General features: G+C 41.7%; 1 protein-coding gene across 1 annotated transcript in view; it reads right to left on the minus strand.

Moving 5' to 3' along the window:
- The window catches only part of LOC120051993 (rho guanine nucleotide exchange factor 28-like), a 67857-nt gene extending 47304 nt beyond the window's left edge, over positions 1 to 20553 (minus strand). Inside the window, exon 1 of the mRNA XM_038998875.1 lies at positions 20469 to 20553. Within this exon, the coding sequence (XP_038854803.1) occupies positions 20469 to 20553 (85 nt within the window). The remainder of the gene's footprint in view (positions 1 to 20468) is intronic.
- Positions 20554 to 24425: the final 3872 nt, after the last annotated feature.

Raw genomic sequence — 24425 nt, forward strand, 5'->3', positions numbered from 1 at the left:
GAGTATAAGATTTTGAAGCCATCGTCATAATAGAAAGGAAGTCGTGGCTGTACTCTACTGAGAAGAGAAAAACAGAGTTGTGAATTTACTGCCGTTTTCAGGTTATGAGATTCTGAAGATATCGTTGTTATAATAAAAAGGAAGTTCTGATGATACTGTCCTAAGACAAGAAAACACAGAGTCATGAACGTACTATCGTTGTAAGGAGAGGTGTGAAATTAATTATAATGCCCTGGGTTAGTATCGTAAGATGCAAATGTGGAAATTCTGTAATTCCATGAACTAGTCCTGAAGTAGAAACGTGTAGAAGTAAGAAAATATTCCTGCAGGTTATAAAAATATTGATTAAGTATGTTTGGGAACAGTACTGTGAGAATGTGATATGAGAGTTGTGTGAGGGTGAAAATAAGTGTTAAACTGGAGTTTGGGTAATAAGAGATTGAAATTTGGGGATTATATGGGGATTCTGTGAAGATATGAAAACGTGAGTATTTGTATGTGGGTATAATCGATTACTAGAGATTTGATAAAGTAACAATGGGAAATAATAATAATATACAAACTTGCACACCCAAACGTAGGTGTACGTAAGTGGTGAAAAAGGTATTCTGAGTTGGTACCTTTATGGATAATTCAATAAAAATAAGGTTTTGCATTGTATGACTGTCTAGAAAGATCTGGGAAATATGCTCAGAAAAAGATTAACATATATCCACTTTTGGTAAAGGTACGAGACTTGACTTACCCCTAACCAAGAAAACTATAAATGCTCATGGGATTTTCTGGTCCTGGTAATACAGGTTTTTTGCTATCTCTCTTTTTCGGGGGCATCATATTCATCGAATAAACCCTTTCCCCCCCCATAAAGTTAGAGTGAATTAACACGGAATATAGAATGAATGACGTAAGAAGCCAATTTAGGTTTGCCATCAAAATAATAATAATTGCGGAGCAATTGTGATGTAATAACAGAATTTCAATATGTAGCAAAAGAAAAGATAATCCGCTTTTATTAAACTCGCCAGATCTGTTTCCAAATCAATGGATGTCGATTTACTCATTTGACTGCTATGATTGTAAATAAATCCCCTTAGCGCAAGTGAAATCTTTGCAGAGAAACACTTGGACGAACTTTATGGCTATTTTCTGGTCATTGTGTTGTTATTATAACCCAGAGGTTAAGACGAGCTGTGACCATGATCATGATAAAACAAGGCTACAACTGCAATGAATTGAAGTTTTGGGCAGAAAGAGGCTCTAGTATTGTGGACTATTTTAGCTCCCACCGAAATGTATCTTTTCCCTTAGGAATTGGCTAATGTATTTTATAAATTTGGTGCATTCCATGTCAATCTTAAAATAATAGACATTCAATATGTGTGAAGCAGAAAGGGAATATTCAATAGAGGTTGGTATTAAAAATATAGAGTAACATTGTTTGGGGAGACTAATATGAAAACAATAAATCAAATCAAAATGAATGTCACATGCGCCCGAATACAACAGGTGTAGAACTTACAGTGAAATGCTTACTTACGAGCCTCAAACCAACAATGCAGTTGAAAAAATATATACAAAATACAAACAAGAAAAACAAATACATGTAATAAGTCATTAAAGAGCACCAGTAAAATAACAATAGCGAGACTATATACAGGGGGGTACTGGTACAGAGTCAATGTGTGGGGGCACCGGTTAGTCATGGTAATATGTACATACAGGTAGAGTTATTAAAGTGACTATGCATAGATGATAACAACAGAGAGTAGCAGCGGTGTAAGGGGGGGGGGGCAATGCAAACAGTTTGGGTAGCCATTTCATTTCCTGTTCAGGAGTCTTATGGGGTAGAAGCTGTTTAGAAGCCTCTTGGACCTAGACCTGGCGCTCCGGTACCGCTTGCAATGCGGTAGGCTGGAGTCTCTCTTGAAGGAGAAGCTGGGGAGGCTCGGGCGAGTAGCTGCGGGGGGGGGGAGCTGTTGGCCAGGGTTGGAGTAGCCAGGAGGAAGGCATGGCCAGCCATAGAAAAATGCTTATTGAAATATTCGATTATCATGGATTTATTGGTGGTGACCGTGTTACCTAGTCTCAGTGCAGTGGGCAGCTGGGAGGAGGTGCTCTTGTTCTCTATGGACTTTACAGTGTCCCATAACTCTTTGGAGTTAGAGCTACAGGATGCAATTTTCTGCTTGAAAAAGCTAGCCTAGACCATCACCCCTGGTGAGACAAAACCGCGACTCATTAGTGAAGAGCACTTTTTGCCAGTCCTGTCTGGTCCAGCGGCGGTGGGTTTGTGCCCATAGGCGACGTTGTTATGGCTGGTGAGAACCTGCTTTACAACAGGCCTACAAGCCCTCAGTCCAGCTTCTCTCAGCCTATTGCGGACAGTCTGAGCACTGATGGAGGGATTGTGCGTTCCTGGTGTAACTCGGGCAGTTGTTGTTGTCATCCTGTACCTGTCCCGCAGGTGTGATGTTCGGATGTACCGATCCTGTGCAGGTGTTGTTCACGTTGTCTGCCACTGCGAGGACGATCAGATGTCCGTCCTGTCTCCCCGTAGCGCTGTCTTAGGCGTCTCACAGTACCGACATTGCACTGTATTTACCTGGCCACATCTGCAGTCCTCATGCCTCCTTGCAGCATGCCTAAGGCACGTTCACGCAGATGAGCAGGGACCCTGGGCATCTTTCTTTTGGTGTTTTTCAGATTCAGTAGAAAGGCCTCTTTAGTCTCCTAAGTTTTCATAACTGTAACCTTAATTGCCTACCGTCTGTAAGCTGTTAGTGTCTTAACGACCGTTCCACAGGTGCATATTCATTAATTGTTTATGGTTCATTGAACAAGCATGGTAAACATAGTTTAAACCCTCTACAATGAAGATCTGTGATGTTACAAATTATCTTTTAAAGACAGGGTCCTGAAAAAGGGACGTTTCTTTTTTTGCTGAGTTCATGGATATGTATATATGTATATATGTATATGTATATGTATATATATATAAGTGTATGTATATATATACAGTGGGGCAAAAAAATATTTATTCAGCCACCAATTGTGCAAGTTCTCCCACTTAAAAAGATGAGAGAGGCCTGTAATTTTCATCATAGGTACTTCAACTATGACAGACAAAATGAGAAGAAAAAAATCCAGAAAAACACATTGTAGGATTTTTTATGAATTTATTTGCAAATTATGGTGGAAAATAAGTATTTGGTCAATAACAAAAGTTTATCTCAATACTTTGTTATATACCCTTTGTTGGCAATGACAGAGGTCAAACGTTTTCTCTAAGTCTTCACAAGGTTTTCACACACTGTTGCTAGTATTTTGGCCCATTCCTCCATGCAGATCTCCTCTAGAGCAGTGATGTTTTGGGGCTGTTGCTGGGCAACACGGACTTTCAACTCCCTCCAAAGATTTTCTATGGGGTTGAGATCTGGAGACTGGCTAGGCCACTCCAGGACCTTGAAATGCTTCTTTCGAAGCCACTCCTTCGTTGCCCGGGCAGTGTGTTTGAGATCATTGTCATGCTGAAAGACCCAGCCACGTTTCATCTTCAATGCCCTTGCTGATGGTAGGCTTTGTTACTTTGGTCCCAGCTCTCTGCAGGTCATTCACTAGGTCCCCCCGTGTGGTTCTGGGATTTTTGCTCACCGTTCTTGTGATCATTTTGACCCCACGGGGTGAGATCTTGCATGGAGCCCCAGATCGAGGGAGATTATCAGTGGTCTTGTATGTCTTCCATTTCCTAATAATTGCTCCCACAGTTGATTTCTTCAAACCAAGCTGCTTACCTATTGCAGATTCAGTCTTCCCAGCCTGGTGCAGGTCTACAATTTTGTTTCTGGTGTCCTTTGACAACTCTTTGGTCTTGGCCATAGTGGAGTTTGGAGTGTGACTGTTTGAGGTTGTGGACAAGTTCAAATAACAAGTTCAAACAGGTGCCATTAATACAGGTAACGAGTGGAGGACAGAGGAGTCTCTTAAAGAGGAAGTTACAGGTCTGTGAGAGCCAGAAATCTTGCTTGTTTGTAGGTGACCAAATATTTTCCACCATAATTTGCAAATTAATTCATTAAAAATCCTACAATGTGATTTTCAGGATTTTTTTTCTCTCATTTTGTCTGTCATAGTTGAAGTGTACCTATGATGAACATTACAGGCCTCTCTCATCTTTTTAAGTGGGAGAACTTGCACAATTGGTGGCTGACTAAATACTGTATATACTGTGTTCATAAAATGTATATAGTGTGTAAAAGCTGGAAGTAGAAGCCTAAGTGTTGTTCTCCATTAGTTTACTCAAATTAGGGGAAGGGTGGAATGGTTAGGGAAAATAATAACGTAAAATATATTTAAAAAACAACAAATACATCAAATATATATTTTAACAATTTTTTTATGGGGATTGGGTATGATGCAGACAATTACATTGATAGAAGCCACAATCTGTCTGCAATATTTAAGCTTTTTCTTTTATTGAGCCACAATTTGCGGATTTTTCAATCTCTCTTTGACTGACAATTGAGCAAAGCTAGCAGTGCACAAACATACGCCAAGAAACACTTGACCTGTTTTAGCAGCTTTCCAATTCTACACTGCAGGGAGAGAGAGGGGGAGAAGGCAAACTCCACATAATAGTTTCAATCTATGGAATCACTTGGGAAATGTTGGATTTTAGGTAAACTTCCCTTTTAAGAGTATGATTTATTGGTCTACAAAACTGCTATTTAAATCTGGAATCAGAACTGAAGTATCTACAACCTGTCACGACTTCCGCCGAAGTCGGCTCCTCTCCTTGTTCGGGCGGCGTTCGGCGGTCGACGTCACCGGCTCTCTAGCCATTGTCGCTCCATTTTTCATTGATCCATTTGTTTTGTCTTGTTCCCTGCACACCTGGTTTACATTCCCCAATCACACTGCATGTATTTATTCCTCTGTTCCCCCTCATGTCTTTGTGTAATATTATTTGTGTTACGTGTCAGACTGGTGTTCTTATAATCTGTGTTGTTCACGAGGTATGTTTATTTGTTAAACATGATTTTTGTGACTATTTGCACTTTTGCCAATTGGCTGGAGGTTGACGAAGTTGCGTCCGTCTGTTGGTTTCTCCTGCCTCAATAAAGTGTGCGCTTGTTCACAACCCTCTTCTCTCCTGCACCTGACTTCGCTACCAGTACGCACACCCTTGAAACAACCAATGAAGAGGGTACTGCTGTTTTAGTTACCACATCTACTAATTAAACTTCACACTGTTGAATTAACTGGAAAATATGTGACCGACCGCCTTGATTCGTTCTTGGAGGAACAATGGGACAGTAATTCTGCTTTGAAGGTTGATAAGCTTGTAACCACACTTCTGAGAATGTTTTGGTACATACTGGAGACCTCTTCTTTGTTTACACCCATTCAGGATCATTCACACCCACTTAAGCTTTAGCCCCTACCCAAACTCTGACATTTTCCTCGCCCTAGCAGAGCTAGTTAGGCTGTTTTCATGTTATCCAGAACGTTGGTGACTAACTGTGCCGCTGGCAACAATTTAATTACGCTTTTTTGCTGATGTTTACTCACAGCGGCCATATTCAACGGGTGTAGCTAGATAGCTAAACAATAAACCATAACATTAGGCTACAACCAGCCAAGCAAATGGATCTGAAATACAAATAATAAGATCATACATGTAACATTAGCCAGCCAGCTAACATTAGCTAGCTAACAGTACACTTCAACTCGAAATGAAATCACTTTCTGTAAAAATGTAAAACGTGTAATATCTGAAAATGTAGATAGTTAGACTATCTTACCCATATACATCATAGATGGACTTGTCACGGACGCCATGGTTGCCCTTAGTTTGAAGATGTAATCCAAAGATAGGTGGTGTTTTCTTAATCTCCTTAGCTATCATACTCGAATTCCACTGATTTCAAAATTCGGTCCTCCAGAAAGTGGAAAGCAACACTTATGAAGTTTTACTGCGCAATACATTTTTTAAACAGCAGCGTTAGAGAGGATTGCGTACACATACTGACCGGCTCAAATAGAAAGAAGTGTGCTATATGGTAAACCCATTCAAACTCATCTCTCGACATGTCCAGCCCACTCATTATCTCAGCCAATCATGGCTAGCGGGAAGGTTGCTGACTTTTTCTGTGGCTAAACCAACTAGGCTCGTAATTTAACAATTGTATTCATATTTACAGATTGTATACAAATTTTGTTATTAAGGTACATGTTCGAGAAGGAATTTCTTCAAAAAAACACATTTTGATGTAAAAAAAATATGTTTGTTAAAATGGCTTGCCTGTGAAGTAGTGACCCGTGACATATCCCTAGTTTCCTAAAAAAAAGGGTCACATATTAACAATGGGGGAACACATTCTAAGCATGAGACAATGAGTAAACATTGTGACTTTTGACACATATCAGCTACTTTGACCACTTTTCCCAAAAACGTAGACAAAAACTTTTAGGCTATTACACTGAAATGAGAACAGAAATATCTACTATCAATCAAGAGGTACAGCTGTTTTAGTAACCACATCATTTGCAAAGACTAGCCAATGATGTGCTTTGATGAGATCACATGACGTGCACCTCTGTGTCGCTCTCTTCCCCACACTCATACTGTAGAGCTAGCTACTGAAATGCCCCACAAATTGTTCTCACAAAACAAGTTGTGATCTAACTGCCCCACAATCCAAAGTAATAAGGTTGATAGTGTGGTCTATCAAAGTAATCAGACCAATTATTTTGCTAAATGTAACTTTGACTATACTGCTTGGTTAAGTAAAGCATTTTAAACGTCTTCCACTACCACACAAATACTTTCAAAGAGTTAACACCTCCCTCTGCAACTGGATCCTGGAATTCCTGATGGGCTACCCCCAGGTGGTAATGGTAGGGGAAAACATATCTGATCCTCATCATTAAGTTTGCTGACGACACAAGGGTGTTATGCCTGATCACCAACAACGATGAGACAGCCTATAGGGAGGAGGTCAGAGACCTGGCAGTGTGATGCCTGGACAACAACCTCTCCCTCAACATGAGCAAGACAAAGGAACTGATCGTGGACCACAGGAAAAGGAGGGCCGAGCACGCCCCCATTCACATCAACGGGGCTGTAGTGGAGCGGGTCGAGAGTTTCAAGATCCTTAGTGTCCACATCACTAAAAACAATCATTTTTATTTTTCTAACCTTTATTTAACTAGGCAAGTCAGTCAAGAACAAATTCGTATTTACAATGGAGGCCTAGGAACAGTGGGTTAACTGCCTTGTTCAGGGACAGAACAACAGATTTTTACCTTGTCGGCTCGGGGATTCGAGCTAGCAACCTTTCGGTTACTGGCCCAAAGCTCTAACCACTAGGCCACCTGCCGCCCCGGCAGTCTTGAAGAGTTCACGACAACGCATCTTCCATTTCAGGAGACTGAAAAGATTTGGCATGCGTCCTCAGATTCAAAAGTTATACAGCTGCACCATCAAGAGCATCCTGACTGGTTGCATCACCGCAAGGCGCTACAGAGGGCAGTGTGTACGGCCCAGTACATCGCTGGGGCCAAGCTTCCTGCCATCCAGGAACTCCATAGGGGGCGGTGTCAGAGGAAGGCCCTAAAAATTGTCAAAGACCCCAGCCACCCCAGTCATAGACTGTTCTCTCTACTACCGCATGGCAAGCGGTAACGGAGTGCCAAGTCTTGGACAAAAAGGCTTCTCAACAGTTTTTACCCCCAAGCCATAAGACTCCTGAACAGGTAATCAAATGGCTACCCGGACTATTTGCATTGTGTGCCCCCCCCCCAACTCCTCTTTTTACGCTGCTGCTACTCTCTGTTTATCATATATGCATAGTCACTTTAACTATACATTCATGTACATACTACCTCATTTGGGCCGACCAACCAGTGCTCCCGCACAGTGGCTAACCGGGCTATCTGCATTGTGTCCCGCCACCCGCCAACCCCTCTTTTACGCTACTGCTACTCTCTGTTCATCATATATGCATAGTCACTTTAACCATATCTATATGTACATACTACCTCAATCAGCCTGACTAACCGGTGTCTGTATGTAGCCTCGCTACATTTATAGCCTCGCTACTGTATATAGCCTGTTTTTTTTACTGTTGTTTCATTTCTTTACCTATCTATTGTTCACCAAATACCTTTTTTGCACTATTGGTTATAGCCTGTAAGTAAGCATTTCACTGTAAGGTCTACACCTGTTGTATTCAGCACACGTGACAAATAAACTTTGATTTGATTTGATCATCAAGCTTCAAGTGGTATTCATGTATTAATTTGTGACGCTATCCTTTATATGATCCTGCTATTGTCACATGCTACACATACACATGTATCCATCTATCCAATGTTATCATGATTTGTTTCAAGGGATATTATACTTTAGTAATTCACAATGATCTGGTAATGTAAAAGTCTAATAATGACATTATCTTCTATTGTTTGTCCTCATGTGTCTGTTTTTCAACATAAAGTACTCTGTAGCCACTTAGTGTGGACACCAGGTGAGACTGCACACACACAGATTCCTGTTGAACACAGTCTCTTTATCTTATTTTCTCAATAACAGTCTCTCTCCTTCACTTCATCCCTCAAATTCAACATTGGAACCAATCGATATGATTGGTTATATAAAAACCTTTTGACCCAAATGCATAATGAGTGCTCTAACTCCCCCTTGTGGTGGTCTGGAGCAATGAAGCCGTGACGCTGGGTACCTCTAAGTCCTGCGGTGTAAGCTCGCAATGTTTAAAGGAGGAACCACTGTACACTGCAGAAACCACTGTAGAATGATCATGTACAACAACCATCTAGTTTTGAAATAAGGACTATAAAAAAAGCACAGCCAGACAGACACCCATTGTGTCTACAAGCCAACAGCAGCAGCCACCTCAGAGACTCTGTGAACATTACTGCCAGAGATGAGATTAGTGTTTAACATCAGTAAACAAGGAGAATAACACAGATAGGCAACTCATATTACTGATGAAGCTTCAGACAGGACAAGCACTAGTGTATGTGGTAGAATCACAGCTGATTAAAGTACAACAAAGTACCACATGTCATTTAATGGAAGCTATTAAATTATATATATTTTTTTATGTGATATTTCTTACCCTTCATATATTCCAAAGCAATAAAGGCATTGGAACCTTTTACCAATCAAAGAGTGCATTGAGCCTGTCTTTGACTACATAGCATGAGCATGAACTTTCCAGTTGAGGGCATCAGCCCAGCTAGAGCTCCAACAGCCAACAGAGGAAAAAGACAAAGACCGCAGTTAGAGCCAGGTTTCTAGAGTTTCCAGTAAAACAGAGCGTGCCCTCCAAACAGCTTACAGACCCCCGGGAGAGAGATGGAGATGGAGGAGGGAGGGAGGGAGAGAAAGAGAGGGAGGGGGCAGAGCTGTCACAAGGGCCTTTTCCAAGGTTCTGTTCTGTTTAGAAGCTGTTGTGCTTCATTTGAGAAAATAACCCCTTGGAAAAACACACGATTTATACAATGATCACCTGTGAGGCTTGTTTATCAAGACTGTAAAGACCTGATTTGATTGTGAAATCAAATGAGTACACAGTGTCACAATATCAATATCATAGAGTGAATAGTTACACTTGCTCAAGACCAGCATACATCATGGAAATTGAATTGGGAGAGTGAAAAATAACAAAATCTTGGCTAAAAGATAGCTATAATTATTTCACTTGAACTGTTCTTGAGAATAGGTAAATCGTTCAAACAACCTCTATAAAGTCCAAGCAACTATTCTGTGCTATGACACCTGTGCAGTCAAACAACCATGATCATTACAATGTGTGTGTTTAAGCGTTTTCACATATTTCTCAGTCGGAGAGCTCAAATTCACAAATAATTAAGAAATACACTTTCGCACACCTGATGTTTACCTCACAGATGCATGGGAGAGGTGCAAAAACAACCAGGAAAACAGACTTCCACACACTTTGTATACACAAAATGAACACTTAAATTGGACATATATCATCATTTATTCAGCCAGTCATGTTTATGCAGATAACATTTTATTAAGAAGAATACACTGTGGGCTTGATTCCATTCAGCTAATCTTCATATGAATAACATAAATAACACTTACAGGATCATCTTACAGTATCATTCTCAATTATGAGGCAATAATGTGTGTTATCGCCTATCACATCCAGCAGTGCAACAGGAGGAGAAGAGAGTTCAGCAGTGATGAAACAGACATGGCAGTAACTTGATCTCTCCCAAAGCTGAACTGTTTAAATCATTACAGAGAGAATATCTTGACACCAAAATACTGTGATTCTACAAAACTCTTTCCATACTCTACAGATATCGACACGGGCATTTCTAACAGACACCAGCCCATTTGATCCCCTTGAGACCCCTACTCCGGCTTCTCGAGGCCCCTATTATCAGCCAAGTCATGATCATGCTGTGCAAACCCCCCAATTTAGACAGGACTACCAGCCCTTCGGGCATTTGTCAAAACTGACCTACGGGCAGTCTGTTGCTGCAGGGACTGATTTAACTTCTTATGGCTGCAATCCCGTTAACTTCTTTGATATAGGGGGCAGCATTTTCACTTTTGGATAAATTGCGTGCCCATAGTGAACTGCCTCCTACTCTGTCCCAGATGCTAATATATGCATATTATTATACTATTGGATAGAAAACACTCTGAAGTTTCTAAAACTGTTTGAATGATGTCTGTGAGTATAACAGAACTCATATGGCAGGCAAAAACCTGAGAAAAAATCCAAACAGGAAGTGGGAATTCTGAGAGTGGTCGATGTTAAAGTCATCGCCTATTCAATTGCCTGTAATATATGGATCTGTTTGCACTTCCTATGCCTTCCACTAGATGTCAACAGTCAGTAGAACGTGGAATGAAGCTTATGCTGTGTTGTGGGACCGGATGGGAGGTGTTTGGGTCAGTGGTCTGGCAGAGTGCCAGTTCTTGGTCACGCACTTTCCTCGTAATATCGTCATGCATTCCATTACTTATAGAGACTGAAAAGAATGCTCCGGTTGGAACGTTATTGGATATATATATGATAACATCCTGAAGATTGATTCTCTACTAAGTTTGACCAGTTTATTTGACTTGTAATATAACTTTTTGAAGTTTTCGTCCGACGTTTGCCTGCATCTGCGCGAGCGTTTGGACATGTGTACTACACATGCTAGCAAAATTAGCTAATTGGACATAAGTAATGGACATTATCGAACAAAACAACGATTTATTGTGGAACTAGGATTCCTGGCACTGCATTCTGATGAAGATAATCAAAGGTAAGGGAATATGTATGATGTAATTTTGTATTTCTGTTGACTCCAACATAGTGGAGAAATGTTGTTAAATCTGAGCACCGTCTCAGATTATTGCATGGTGTGCTTTTTACAAAAGTTTTTATTTAATCTGACACAGCGGTTGCATTAAGAACAAGTGATCTTTAATTATATGTAAAACATGTATCTTTCATCAAAGTTTATGATGAGTATTTCTGTTATTTGACGTGGCTCTCTGTAATTACTCCGGATTTTTTGGAGGCATTTCTGAACATGGCGCCAATGTAAACCGAGATTTGTGGATATAAATATGCACATTATCGAACAAAACATAAATGTATTGTGTAACATGATGTTATCATGACGTCGCCTGCTTGGGTATTGCAAACCCCATGCCCCTCTCCCTGCCTTTCCCTTTCCTCCTTCAACCCATGCTGTGATCACAGAGAGACGTCGTAAATTCCTGAGAATCTCCTCATGGCCAAACAGTATTAAGAGAGAGGGTAAACTTTCAGGACAAAGGAATTTTCTCCCACCTCACAGAACTTGAGGTACGAACATATTTCATGTTCCTGCAAAAGTATAAAAGATCGGTGGAGAGTCCAGCTATTAACATGCCCATTGGCCACCACGTGGGAAACTCATGAGAGACTGTACCACATTACCATACCGCTGTTTATATAATAACCTCAGATATGAGGTTTACATCTGTTTGTTGTATAAAATGAATGAGTGAGTATGATACCGTTTGTATAATTGTGTAATATGATTTTGGACTGTTTAATTAAAAATACAAATCCCTTTTTGATTTGAACTAAACCCGAGGACCCGCCCCTGAGCCAGTTGGGTCAGACATCCAGGGACAGCCCCTTCCTGCTATCTGAATAAAAGTCGACTCTGAGAAATTACCATTAGACCATGTTTTCTCTCCATGGGAGGAGAACTAAGGTTAAGTACCATTGCTGAATCTTTAACCATACCATGTGGTTAAACTCTTAGGCGAATAAGAACAAGTTTTGATATTGACTACTAGTCTGCAGCTAGGAATTCGGTATCATTGAACGCGAAGAAAGACAACCGCCGAAACATCCTTTCTATAACGAATGACTCTGAACTATCCACAATAACCGAGACAGAAGGAACTCCAACAGAAACTAACTTCACTCCAACAGAAACGAACTTCTCTCCAACGATCAAGATGACACACACCGAGCGTAAATATATATATATTGATTGCAATTGTTCCCGAATGAGTGAGCGTTCATGTGTAAAGGATTAGCATGTCAATTGTTATAGTTATGAACTCTGTGGTGACTACTGAGTCGACCCCCAACTTTCCCTTTGTCTAACAAGCCGCCATGCCGGTTCAGCCCACTAGGGCATATTTCTCCCATCATTTTCATGTAACCATTTTTAAGTTTGTTTGTTTGTTTGTGCATTTCTGTGAATTAATTAGTTAGTAATAAATAAATGATTTAAGACAATTGATGTATGGATGACTCATAGTGAAGACTGGGCTCGTGCAGATAATCAACAATTTACGACGTTTGGAATGAGACTAACGTGAGGTAAAGTAAATAAATCATTAATTAGAAGACTATTGATCAGATATGAAAATATCTGAAAGGTTATATTGGGAAATTATAACTTTGTAATCTAATAACTTTCCCTGGTGCCCTCGAATTCATAGTTAATTAGTTACGTTATTACTCAAGTGATCGCGTAATCCCTAATTACAGGAATCTTTGATAAAAACTATAAGTCTTCAATTTAACGATAGCAAAGACACGACAATGTCATATGAGTGTCATCTGATGAAGATGTTCAAAGGTTAGTGATTAATTTTATCTCTATTTCTGCTTTTTGTTACTACTATATTTGGCTGGGAAAATGGCTGTGTTTTTCTGTGGCTATGTACTGAGCTAACATAATTGTTTGGTGTGCTTTCCCCGTAAATCCTTTTTGAAATCAGACATGTTGGCTGGATTCACAACATGTGTAACTTTAATTTGGTGTCTTTCATGTGTGATTTCATGAAAGATAGATTTTTATAGTAATATATTTGAATTTGGCGCGCTACATTTTTTCTGGATTTTGGCCAAGTGGGACGCTACGGTCCCACCTATCATAGAGAAGTTAACGGGATGATATGACAACAGCCAGTGAAAGTGCAGGGCGCCAAATTCAAAAAACAGAAATCTCATAATTAAAATTCCTCAGACATACATGTGTCTTATACCATTTTAAAGGTAATCTTGTTGTTAATCCCACCAAAGTGTCCGATTTCAAATATCCTTTTCAGCGAAAGCACTACAAACTACTATGTTAGGTCACCACCAAACCACAATAAGCACAGCCATTTTTCCAGCGAAAGATAGCAGTCACAAAAAGCACAAATCGAGATAAAATGTATCACTAACCTTTGATGATCTTCATCAGATGACACTCATAGGACTTCATCTTACACAATACATGTATGTTTTGTTTGATAAAGTTCATATTTATATAAAAAAATCTGAGTTTACATTGGCGCGTTACATTCACAAGTTCCAAACACATTGAGGGATTTTGCATAGCTACATCGTGTCAACAGAAATACTCATCATAAATGTAAATGATAATACAAGTTATACACATGGAATTATAGATATACCTCTCCTTAATGCAACCGCTGTGTCAGATTTTTTTTTAAACTTTACGGAAAAAGCAAACCATGCAATATTCTGAGACGGAGCTCAGAACAATAGTCGCCATGTTGGAGTCAACAGAAACCAGAAATTACATGATAAATATTCCCTTACCTTTGATGATCTTCATCAGAATGCACTCCCAGGAATCCCAGGTCCACAATAAATGCTTGATTTGTTCGATAATGTCCATTATTTATGTCCAATTAGCTACTTTGGTTAGCGCGTTTGGTAAACAATTCCAAAGTCACGAAGCGCGTTCACTAAAAGCTGACGAAATGTCCAAAAGTTCCGTAACAGTCAGTAGAAACATGTCAAACGATGTATTGAATCAATCTTTAGAATGTTGTTAACATATATCTTGAATAACGTTCCAACCGGAGAATTACATTGACTTCAGATGAGCGATGGAACGGAGCTGCCTCTCATGGGAACGCGCGTGGTCAAAGAATGTTCACCTCATGGCAGTGGTGACTCATTCTACTCTCATTCGGGCTCCCCTTCACAGTGGAGTCATCAGACAAGGTTCTACAGACTGTTGGCATCTAGTGGAAGCCGTAGGAAGTGAATACTTATTCATATCTCGCTGTGATTTCAATGGGATCTTGGTTGAAACTCGACCAGCCTAATAATTTCCACTTCCTGTTTGGATTTTTTCTCAGGTTTTTTGCCTGCCATATGAGTTCTGTTATACTCACAGACATAATTCAAACAGTTTTAGAAACTTCAGAGTGTTTTCTATCCAATACTACTAATAATATGCATATATTAGTAACTGGGATCGAGGAGCAGGCCATTTACTCTGGGCACCTTTCATCCAAGCTACTCAAAGAAGTTATTCTGGTGGAGTTCATCTAGAACAAAACATGGGATTACATTAGCATACATTAAGGATTACTTGTGGACTTTGCAGTTCGGGACTACAATTTTTCAAATACAGCCTAGCCACTATACAAACCTGTGTTAATAAACCATGTCCATGAAATAAATATCATAATCTCACTCATCTTGATTAGAAGAGTGATTAGGCCAAGAGTAATTTGCATTATATTTTGGTCATTTAGCAGACACTCTTATCAAAAGCAATTTACAATCAGTGCATTCAACTATTTGAATCAGAGGACTCAAAAATACTGTGTTGAAATGTTAAGAGAGCAAGTGGGTAAAATTGACTGGTCACCTGTGCTGGATAGTGTAAGGGTACACAGTGCCCCATAAGACTTTAAATGTAGATTCCTTGATGTGGTGAATGTGATGGCTCCCATTAGATAGGAGCAAAGCAGAGATCTAGCCCTTGGTTTAATCATGAAATTCTAGAATCTATGCAAGCAAGGAATACGGCCTTTAAGAAGTGTAAGAACACTCAAGAGCAGCCTGATTTTCTCCTGCATTTGGGAAGTATACAGACCCCTTCACTTTTTCCACATTTTGTTACGTTACTGCCTTATCCTAAAATTGATTAAATTATTTTTTTCCTCATCAATCTACACACAATACCCTATAATGACTAAGCAAAAACTGTTTTTAGAAGTGTTTTCAAATGTATAAGATTAAATAAATAAATGTCCATTTATATAAGTAATCAGACCCTTTACTCAGTACTTTGTTGAAGCACCTTTGGCAGCGATTACAGCCTTGAGTCTTCTTGGGTATGACGCTACACGCTTGGCACACCTGTATTTGGGGAGTTTCTCCCATTCTTCTTTGCAGATCCTCTCAAGCTCAGTCAGGTTGGATGGGGAGAGTTGCTGCGCAGCTATGTTCAGGTCTCTCCAAAGATGTTCGATCGGGTTCAGTCTGAGGTCATGAGCGCTCTGGAACAGGGTTTCATCAAGGATCTTCCTGTACTTTGCTCCGTTCATCTTTCCCTCGACCCTAACTAGTCTCCCAGTCCCTGCCGCTGAAATACATTCACACAGCATGATGCTGCCACCACCATAATTCACAATAGAGATGGTGCCAGGTTTCCTCCAGACGTGACGCTTGGAATTCAGGCCAAAGAGTTCAATCTTGGTTTCATCAGACCAGAGAATCTTGTTTCTCATGGTCTGAGAGTCCTTTAGGTGCCTTTTGGCAAACTCCAAGCAGGCTGTCATGTGACGTTTACTGAGGAGTGGCTTCTGTCTGGCCACTCTACCATAAAGGCCTGATTGGTGTAGTGCTGCAGAGACGGTTGTCCTTCTGGAAGGTTCTCCCATCTCCACAGAGGGAGGTTCTCCCATCTTCACCTCCCTGACCAAGGCCCTTTTCCCCTGATTGCTCAGTTTGGTCGGTCGGCCAGCTCTAGGAACAGTGTTGTTAGTTCCAAACTTCTTCCATTTAAGAATGATGGAGGCCACTGTGTTCTTGGGGACCTTCAATGCTGAAGAAATGTTTTGGTACCCTTCCCCAAATCTCTGCCTCGACACAATCCTGTCTTGGAGCTCTATGGACCATTCCTTTGACCTCATGATTTCGTTTTTGCTCTGACATGCACTGTCAACTGTGGGACCTTCTATAAACAGGTTTGTGCCTTTCCAAATCATGTCCAATCAATTGAATTTACCACAGGTGGACTCTAATCAAGTTGTAGAAACATCTCAAGGATGATCAATGGAAACAGGATGCATCTGAGCTCAATTTCGAGTTTCATAGCAAAGGGTCTGAATACTTATGTAAATAAGGTATCTATTTTTTATTTATAATACATTTGCAAATATTTCTAAAAACCTGTTTTCACTTTGTCAGTATGGGGAATTCCGAATGCACTGTAAACGTCACAGAAATGAAGCACAGAGCAGAATGGATGAAGCTAAGAGAGGTTACTTTACTGATAAAATCATTGAGAACAAAAGTTACCCTAAAAAGCTTTGGAAATCATTTAAGGAACTAGGCTGTAGTACTACTACAAAAAACAAACTAAACAGTATTGGACTGAGCATCAGGGCGGAGATGGTATATGACAAAGCAGAGGTTGCCAATGAATTTAACTATTTTACTTCTGCTTGGGGGGTGTGAACATGGTCACTAAAGTGCTAGGGAAGGTTAATGCCAGAAACAAGTTTTTGTCTAGAATGTCCAAGCTGCTTGATAAGGACTCTTTGAGAGTGCGTGCCACTGCTCTCATTCAATGCCATTTTGACTACGCTTCCTGGTTTGGGGGCTTATTTAAGCTTCTGAAGGGGAAACTCCAGGTAGCCCAGAATAAGCTGATCAGGGTAGTATTGAAGGTGAGTCCACATACTCACATAGGCAGGAGCTGCTTTCAGAAACTCAATCTGCTGCATGTTGAGGTTAGGGTGTCCCAGATTAGACTGGGTTTGGTTTACAGGAGTATTTATACACTGCTCAAAAAAATAAAGGGAACACTAAAATAACACATCCTAGATCTGAATGAATTTTTTCTTTACATAGTTGAATGTGCTGACAACAAAATCACACAAAAATTATCAATGGAAATCAAATTTATCAACCCATGGAGGTCTGGATTTGGAGTCACACTCAAAATTAAAGTGGAAAACCACACTACAGGCTGATCCAACTTTGATGTAATGTCCTTAAAATAAGTCTAAATGAGGCTCAGTAGTGTGTGTGGCCTCCACGTGCCTGTATGACCTCCCTACAACGCCTGGGCATGCTCCTGATGAGGTGGCGGATGGTCTCCTGAGGGATCTCCTCCCAGACCTGGACTAAAGCATCCGCCAACTCCTGGACAGTCTGTGGTGCAACGTGGCGTTGGTGGATGGAGCGAGACATGATGTCCCAGATGTGCTCAATTGGATTCAGGTCTGGGGAACGGGCGGGCCAGTCCATAGCATCAATGCCTTCCTCTTGCAGGAACTGCTGACACACTCCAGCCATATGAGGTCTAGCATTGTCTTGCATTAGGAGGAACCCAGGGCCAACCGCACCAGCATATGGTCTCACAAGGGGTCTGAGGATCTCATCTCGGTACCTAATGGCAGTCGGGCTACCTCTGGCGAGCACATGGAGGGCTGTGCGGCCCCCCAAAGAAATGCTACCCCACACCATGACTGACCCACTGCCAAACCGGTCATGCTGGAGGATGTTGCAGGCAGCAGAACGTTCTCCACGGCGTCTCCAGACTCTGTCACGTCTGTCACATGTGCTCATGTGCTCAGTGTGAACCTGCTTTCATCTGTGAAGAGCACAGGGCGCCAGTGGCGAATTTGCCAATCTTGGTGTTCTCTGGCAAATGCCAAACGTCCTGCACGGTGTTGGGCTGTAAGCACAACCCCCACCTGTGGACGTCGGGCCCTCATACCACCCTCATGGAGTCTGTTTCTGACCGTTTGAGCAGACACATGCACATTTGTGGCCTGCTGGAGGTCATTTTGCAGGGCTCTGGCAGTGCTCCTCCTACTCCTCCTTGCACAAAGGCGGAGGTAGCGGTCCTGCTGCTGGGTTGTTGCCCTCCTACGGCCTCCTCCACGTCTCCTGATGTACTGGCCTGTCTCCTGGTGGCGCCTCCATGCTCTGGACACTACGCTGACAGACACAGGAAACCTTCTTGCCACAGCTCGCATTGATGTGCCATCCTGGATGAGCTGCACTACCTGAGCCACTTGTGTGGGTTGTAGACTCCGTCTCATGCTACCACTTGAGTGAAAGCACCGCCAGCATTCAAAAGTGACCAAAACATCAGCCAGGAAGCATAGGAACTGAGAAGTGGTCTGTGGTCACCACCTGCAGAACCACTCCTTTATTGGGGGTGTCTTGCTAATTGCCTATAATTTCCACCTGTTGTCAATTCCATTTGCACAACAGCATGTGAAATTTATTGTCAATCAGTGTTGCTTCCTAAGTGGACAGTTTGATTTCACAGAAGTGTGATTGACTTGGAGTTACATTGTGTTGTTTAAGTGTTCCCTTTATTTTTTTGAGCAGTGTAGTTCTGCACCCAGATATCTAACTGATTACTTTCCCCATGTTAGGGATGCACAAAATCACAGCACCAGATCAGGTGTTGCTAATGTGTGCTTATACAGGTTCAGGAGTAATGCTAGGAAAGGTACTTGTATACTGGAGCATCAGCGTGGAATGAGTTGCCTCTGCCCATAAAAATGACGTCCTCTCTGGGCAGCTTTGAAAATAAAGTAAAAAACAGTTTGATGTCTTCTGTGTAACTGCAATGATGAGATGGATGTTCTTCTTCTTTGTTTTTATATTTTATTATCTCGCTCCATACTGTGTTCAACCATGTTCGATCTTGCCTCGCCATCTTGTCTCAAGATGACCACAATTGAAATAAATCCCAGACTTTATTGTGTGTAATCCTCAATGATTTTACTCATGTGCATATATGGCTTTTATGTGTGCTTGTTTTGTTTTTTATGATCGAGTTAATAAACTAAACTAAAATAAGGTAGGTAAGACAACCAAATATCACAGTCATTGCAAGAAAACATTCCTCAGCAAAGCAGCTGATCAGGGAAATCAGTTATAGTAAGAAAATACAAATAGTTCAACTGGGTTGAGTAGCTACAGACAGTGTCAGTCACTGTCAATGAAGTACAACAGTCACGCAGAGGGCAACATTTATGTTCTCCCTGACAGCATAGGAAGTGCGTGTGATCTGGCCTAAGGAGATGTCTGTCCACAAGATACAAGCCAATCCGTTATCCTAGACAGAATGTCTGACATTCCAATATTAGTTGTCAGCTATCCTAGTTAAATCATTAGCAAACACACTCTCACTGCAACTGTATACAGCTAAATATGGGCAATAAGGAGAAAAAAAACATTAAAACATCACTGCCAAAAAGACTGATTATCATTCTTCATTCTGCTGATGTCTTTGTGGAATATAACATTGTGACTATCACTCCAAGCTTTCCTGTAAACCTTGTATGACTTAGGGACATGAATGATAGGTAAGGAAACACAGACTTACTGCACAACTTCTGCTATATACCAACTAATTACAAACAGAACATAATATCTGGGATATTGACTGGAATGGGTTTTTGGGCAAAAATAAATATCATTTGGAGACAGTATCAAGGTAATCAAAACCAAAGCATTGATGGCTGTCATACCTTGTCTATAGACTGCTTACAGGGTAAGGAAACCCATATGTCATTTTGTAATTTGGGTGAACTATCCCTTCAACTCGGTCATACTCTGCAACAGAGTAAGGATGAAGTCACAAATCTTTGGACATTGCTCTCAACATGTCAGTGACCAGATTGTTTTCTAGGAGATGTTCCACTAAGGGAAAACATTTTAAAGGGAAAACACATTCTGAAAAAGATTCAAAATTCAAGCATTTAGTCCACATGGAAAGTGATCCTCTCACAATCCATTGAACCAAATCTAACCATCAATGTAAATTGCAATCAATGGATAGTTAAAGCATAGGAGACTCCAAGGTCTTTCTTAAAAATACATTTAATCCGGACCAACCTGGATGAATAAAGGTTTCATAAAATTCAATGAAAAGATGTCAAATAGTCCCAGTGTTACCTTGCTTGTCCATCTTCTTGCGTATCCTCGTCTTGGGGAAAGAGGGCCAGGAGTAGTTAAAAGGAGAGTCAGAGTATGAATCCATGAATCTGTGTTTCGTCTATGAGTCTCAGAGCACCCTGCAGCCTGACCAAGGCTTTAACACCAAAACACCTTTGTTTTTAATATAAAAAAAACAACATATTTTACTGAACTTCAATTTTCCTCCAGGTTGGATATTCCTGACTATCTCTTGTACATTCAGTGTGTTCTTCAGGAGTCTTGGTTGGACTGATGTTGTACCAGTTTACTCCTTCCTTCCGTCTGAGTCTCAGCAGAGTGCAGACACTGACACCTCAGCAGTGAGCCAGCATGTTCCCACATCTCCCCCTCCCCCTTCTCCGACTCCAAAACGCCCCTCCTACCCTGTCCCCTTCAAAACTCCAAATCATCTAGCATATCGAGACCGCTTTCTTTGTCTAATTTTTCTCTTGCTTTCTCACCTTCTCCACCTCCTTTTCTCTTTTTTCTCCCTTCTTCCCCAACCTTCGCTCTATCCTACTCTCTCCCGTCCTGTCTCTCTTTCTCACCTTCTCCTCCTCCATTTCTCTTTTTTCTCCCTTCCCCAACCTTCGCTCTATCCTACCCTCTCCTGTCCAGTCTCTCTTTCTCACCTTCTCCTCCTCCATTTCTCTTTTTTCTCCCTTCTTCCCCAACCCTCGCTCTATCCTACCCTCTCCCATCCTGTCTCTCTTTCTCACCTTCTCCTCCTCCATTTCTCTTTTTTCTCCCTTCTTCCCCAACCCTCGCTCTATCCTACCCTCTCCTGTCCAGTCTCTCTTTCTCACCTTCTCCTCCTCCATTTCTCTTTTTTCTCCCTTCTTCCCCAACCCTCGCTCTATCCTACCCTCTCCTGTCCAGTCTCTCTTTCTCACCTTCTCCTCCTCCATTTCTCTTTTTTCTCCCTTCTTCCCCAACCCTCGCTCTATCCTACCCTCTCCCATCCAGCCTCTCTTTCTTTCATTCTCTTCCTCCTTTTCTCTTTTTTCTCCCTTCTTCCCCCAACCCTCGCTCTATCCTACCCTCTCCCGTCCAGCCTCTCTTTTTTTCCTTTTCCCTCCCTCACTCACCACGCTCAGCAGAGAGGGGGAGAGACCAGAACATGGGGGGAGGAGGAACGAGTGACTGAGGGATAAAAATGACTAAAGGAGAAGTAGAGAGAGAGAAACAGAGTAGAGAGGAGTGCCCGCCTCAGACCATCTTGAAAGACAAACACAGGGCCAGACAGCTGGTCCTGACCTGAGGAACCCACAAGGAGGTCAGTTAGAGTCAGACGAGTCAGAGATAAGAATAATTAATCTCAGTCCTAGAGTTAACGCTGTGTAGAGAACACAACACACACGGCAACACTACACATCCCCCTACTGCACAAGCCCAGGGCACAACACTACTCACTAAACACACGGCCACACCACTCATACGCACAGAGGAATGTTCTAAATGAGTCCTCAGAGAGAGGCTGTATCCTAAATGACACCCTATTCCTGATATAGTGCACTACTTTTGACAAGGGCCCATAGGGTCAAAGTAGACATAACCAGTCTTCAGAAAGGAAGAAAGCTCTTGGAGAGGATAGTGACTGAGAAACAGAGGGGTTTCAAGGCAGATTGCCATGTCAGTAAAGTGGAAACAGGCAGAAGCAGCACAAAGAAACCAAGAGACTCTCAGAGACTCTCACACACACACCAAGTTGCCAGTGCAGTATTCTATATCCAAACACAGTTAGTACTCCCCCCTGGAGGTCTGATCGAGAGTTAAAAACAGAGACACCGCGTGTCCACTCTATTCCACTACAGTTGGCTGCATCAAACCCTTCAGACAAAAACCTTAAGAGGAGACGAGGAGAGGAAAGAGGGAGCGTCAAAGTCTGGCACTTTAACAACTCGCTTTCTTTCCCTGGGGGGGGATCAAGGTGTAGAGGAGGATGAGAGCAAACAAAAGGAGAGAGTGTAGTAGCAAGATGGGGCAAAGGGATAGGGACAGAGGGTTAGAGAGCGGCATGTGTTAATTGGAGGTAAAGAGCAATAAAGAGACAGCTTATCAAGAGAGGAACAGGAAGAACATGAAAACTACACTCCAGAGTCCTCATCCCCTGACTGAAACTTCATCTACTGGAGTAATGTTTGTCTATTAGCTACCAAATTAAGTGCAGTATGAGCACCATATTTCAGGTATACATATTGCTTTGTGGATACTTGTCATACTCCACAAACTTGTTAACAAAAATACTGGAGGTCATTTGTAATGCTTGAGAGCCTGACAAATATTTTGAACATGTCATGTTTGGTATTTGTGGTAAGGAATTTCAATGGATTGCATGTGTGTGTCCACTTTATTCCACTACAGTTCTGTGAATGACAGTGTATGTGTGGTAACCAATACAAAGAACAGAGAGACTAGTAAATCTGTTAACACATACATAAAATGTACACACACACGCGCACGCTTGCACTCACATACAGACCCATCGGCACACAAACATGCACACACATTTTAGTCACTAAAATGGCTTAACCATACAGGGTGAAAACAACACCGACCGCGGGATATTACAATTACAGCTGCCAGTGCCAAGTGTTAAACCTCGAGCCCTGAGCATGCAGCCACAACATTCTTACCCAGAAACATGTGTCTGATTCCTAAATGTTACCCTATTCCCTGCATAGTGCGCTACCTTGGTCCAGGGCTGGTAATGCACTATGTAGGAAATAAGGGGCCATTTAGGACGCAGCTCACACCAGCCAATCTTTAACCCGCACGATGTTCACCAGCCAATCATTAACTCGCAGGATGTTCACACCGTCTCCAACCAAAGGTCAGCCAAACCCAGTACCACTAGACCCTGATCTAAGGTGAGTTTTGTGTTTTCTCTTCAAATGGTAAAGGTAAGAATCTGGGGAAGGGTAAGCTGATCCCATATCTGTGCTAATGCAGAGCGAAAGGACTCCAGGAAATGTTGGAAAGGCCCAGTGGAGGCCAGCAAGCAGAAACATGATCCTACATTTTGTGGAGAGATTATGGCTAGGGGAGACAAGGAAAGGAAAGAGGGAGAGAGACTAGAAGAGAGAGAGAGAGAAGTGGTGATAGAGTACACGAAAGAGAGGTAGAGAGAAGAGTGTGGTTTTCTGAAGTATAGTACAGTAATGGTGCCCTTGTGGAGTCTGCTAGCTTAAATCTTCCTTTTCCATTCGCCAATTAGATCCTGCAGATGAGGTCTCCTCACTTGAGCAGCGTCAAAGTCTGACACTTCAACTCTCTCTCTCTTTTCCTTCTAGGTTCAGTTACAAACATAATAATCTATGGTAGGAAGGACGCTATAGGCCACATTCACTGTGAAATTCATTTTGTGTGAATTATTTCACGATACACCTGGCCCTGTATTCATAAAGCGTCTCAGAGTAGGATCTAGGATCAGTTTGGCCTTTTAGATTATAATGAATACGTTTACATGGGCAGAGAGGACCTGATCCTAGATCAGCACTCCTACTCTGATTATATGGACAGAGAGGACCTGATCCTAGATCAGCACACATAAAAAGCCTTACCAGAGTATGTCAGTGATTCTTGTTCTTGTTCTTCTTCTTTTAGACAAAACATGAGGGGCTCCTCCAAGTCCTGAATGGAGACACAAAGAGGCTTTTCACAATGCTACACACACTGAGAAAAATGGGAGTGAGAAGAACGTTTGTGCATGGTACCTGGACTCTCTGTGTGTGTGTTGTGCACGCGCCCATGTCTGTGTGTGCGTGTATGTGTGTGCGCACGTGTGTGTTTGTGTGTGTGTGTGTGTGTGTGTGTGTATGTGTAGTCAATTTCCTACCACCTGCATCACATAAATCTATCCTGAAGGATGTAGCACACTATGAGCATGAACACAAACACGAGCACACACACACACCTCTCATAAAAGCCACTTTT

The sequence above is a fragment of the Salvelinus namaycush genome, chromosome 1 (genome assembly GCF_016432855.1).
Source record: "Salvelinus namaycush isolate Seneca chromosome 1, SaNama_1.0, whole genome shotgun sequence".
Classification (NCBI taxonomy): domain Eukaryota; kingdom Metazoa; phylum Chordata; class Actinopteri; order Salmoniformes; family Salmonidae; genus Salvelinus; species Salvelinus namaycush.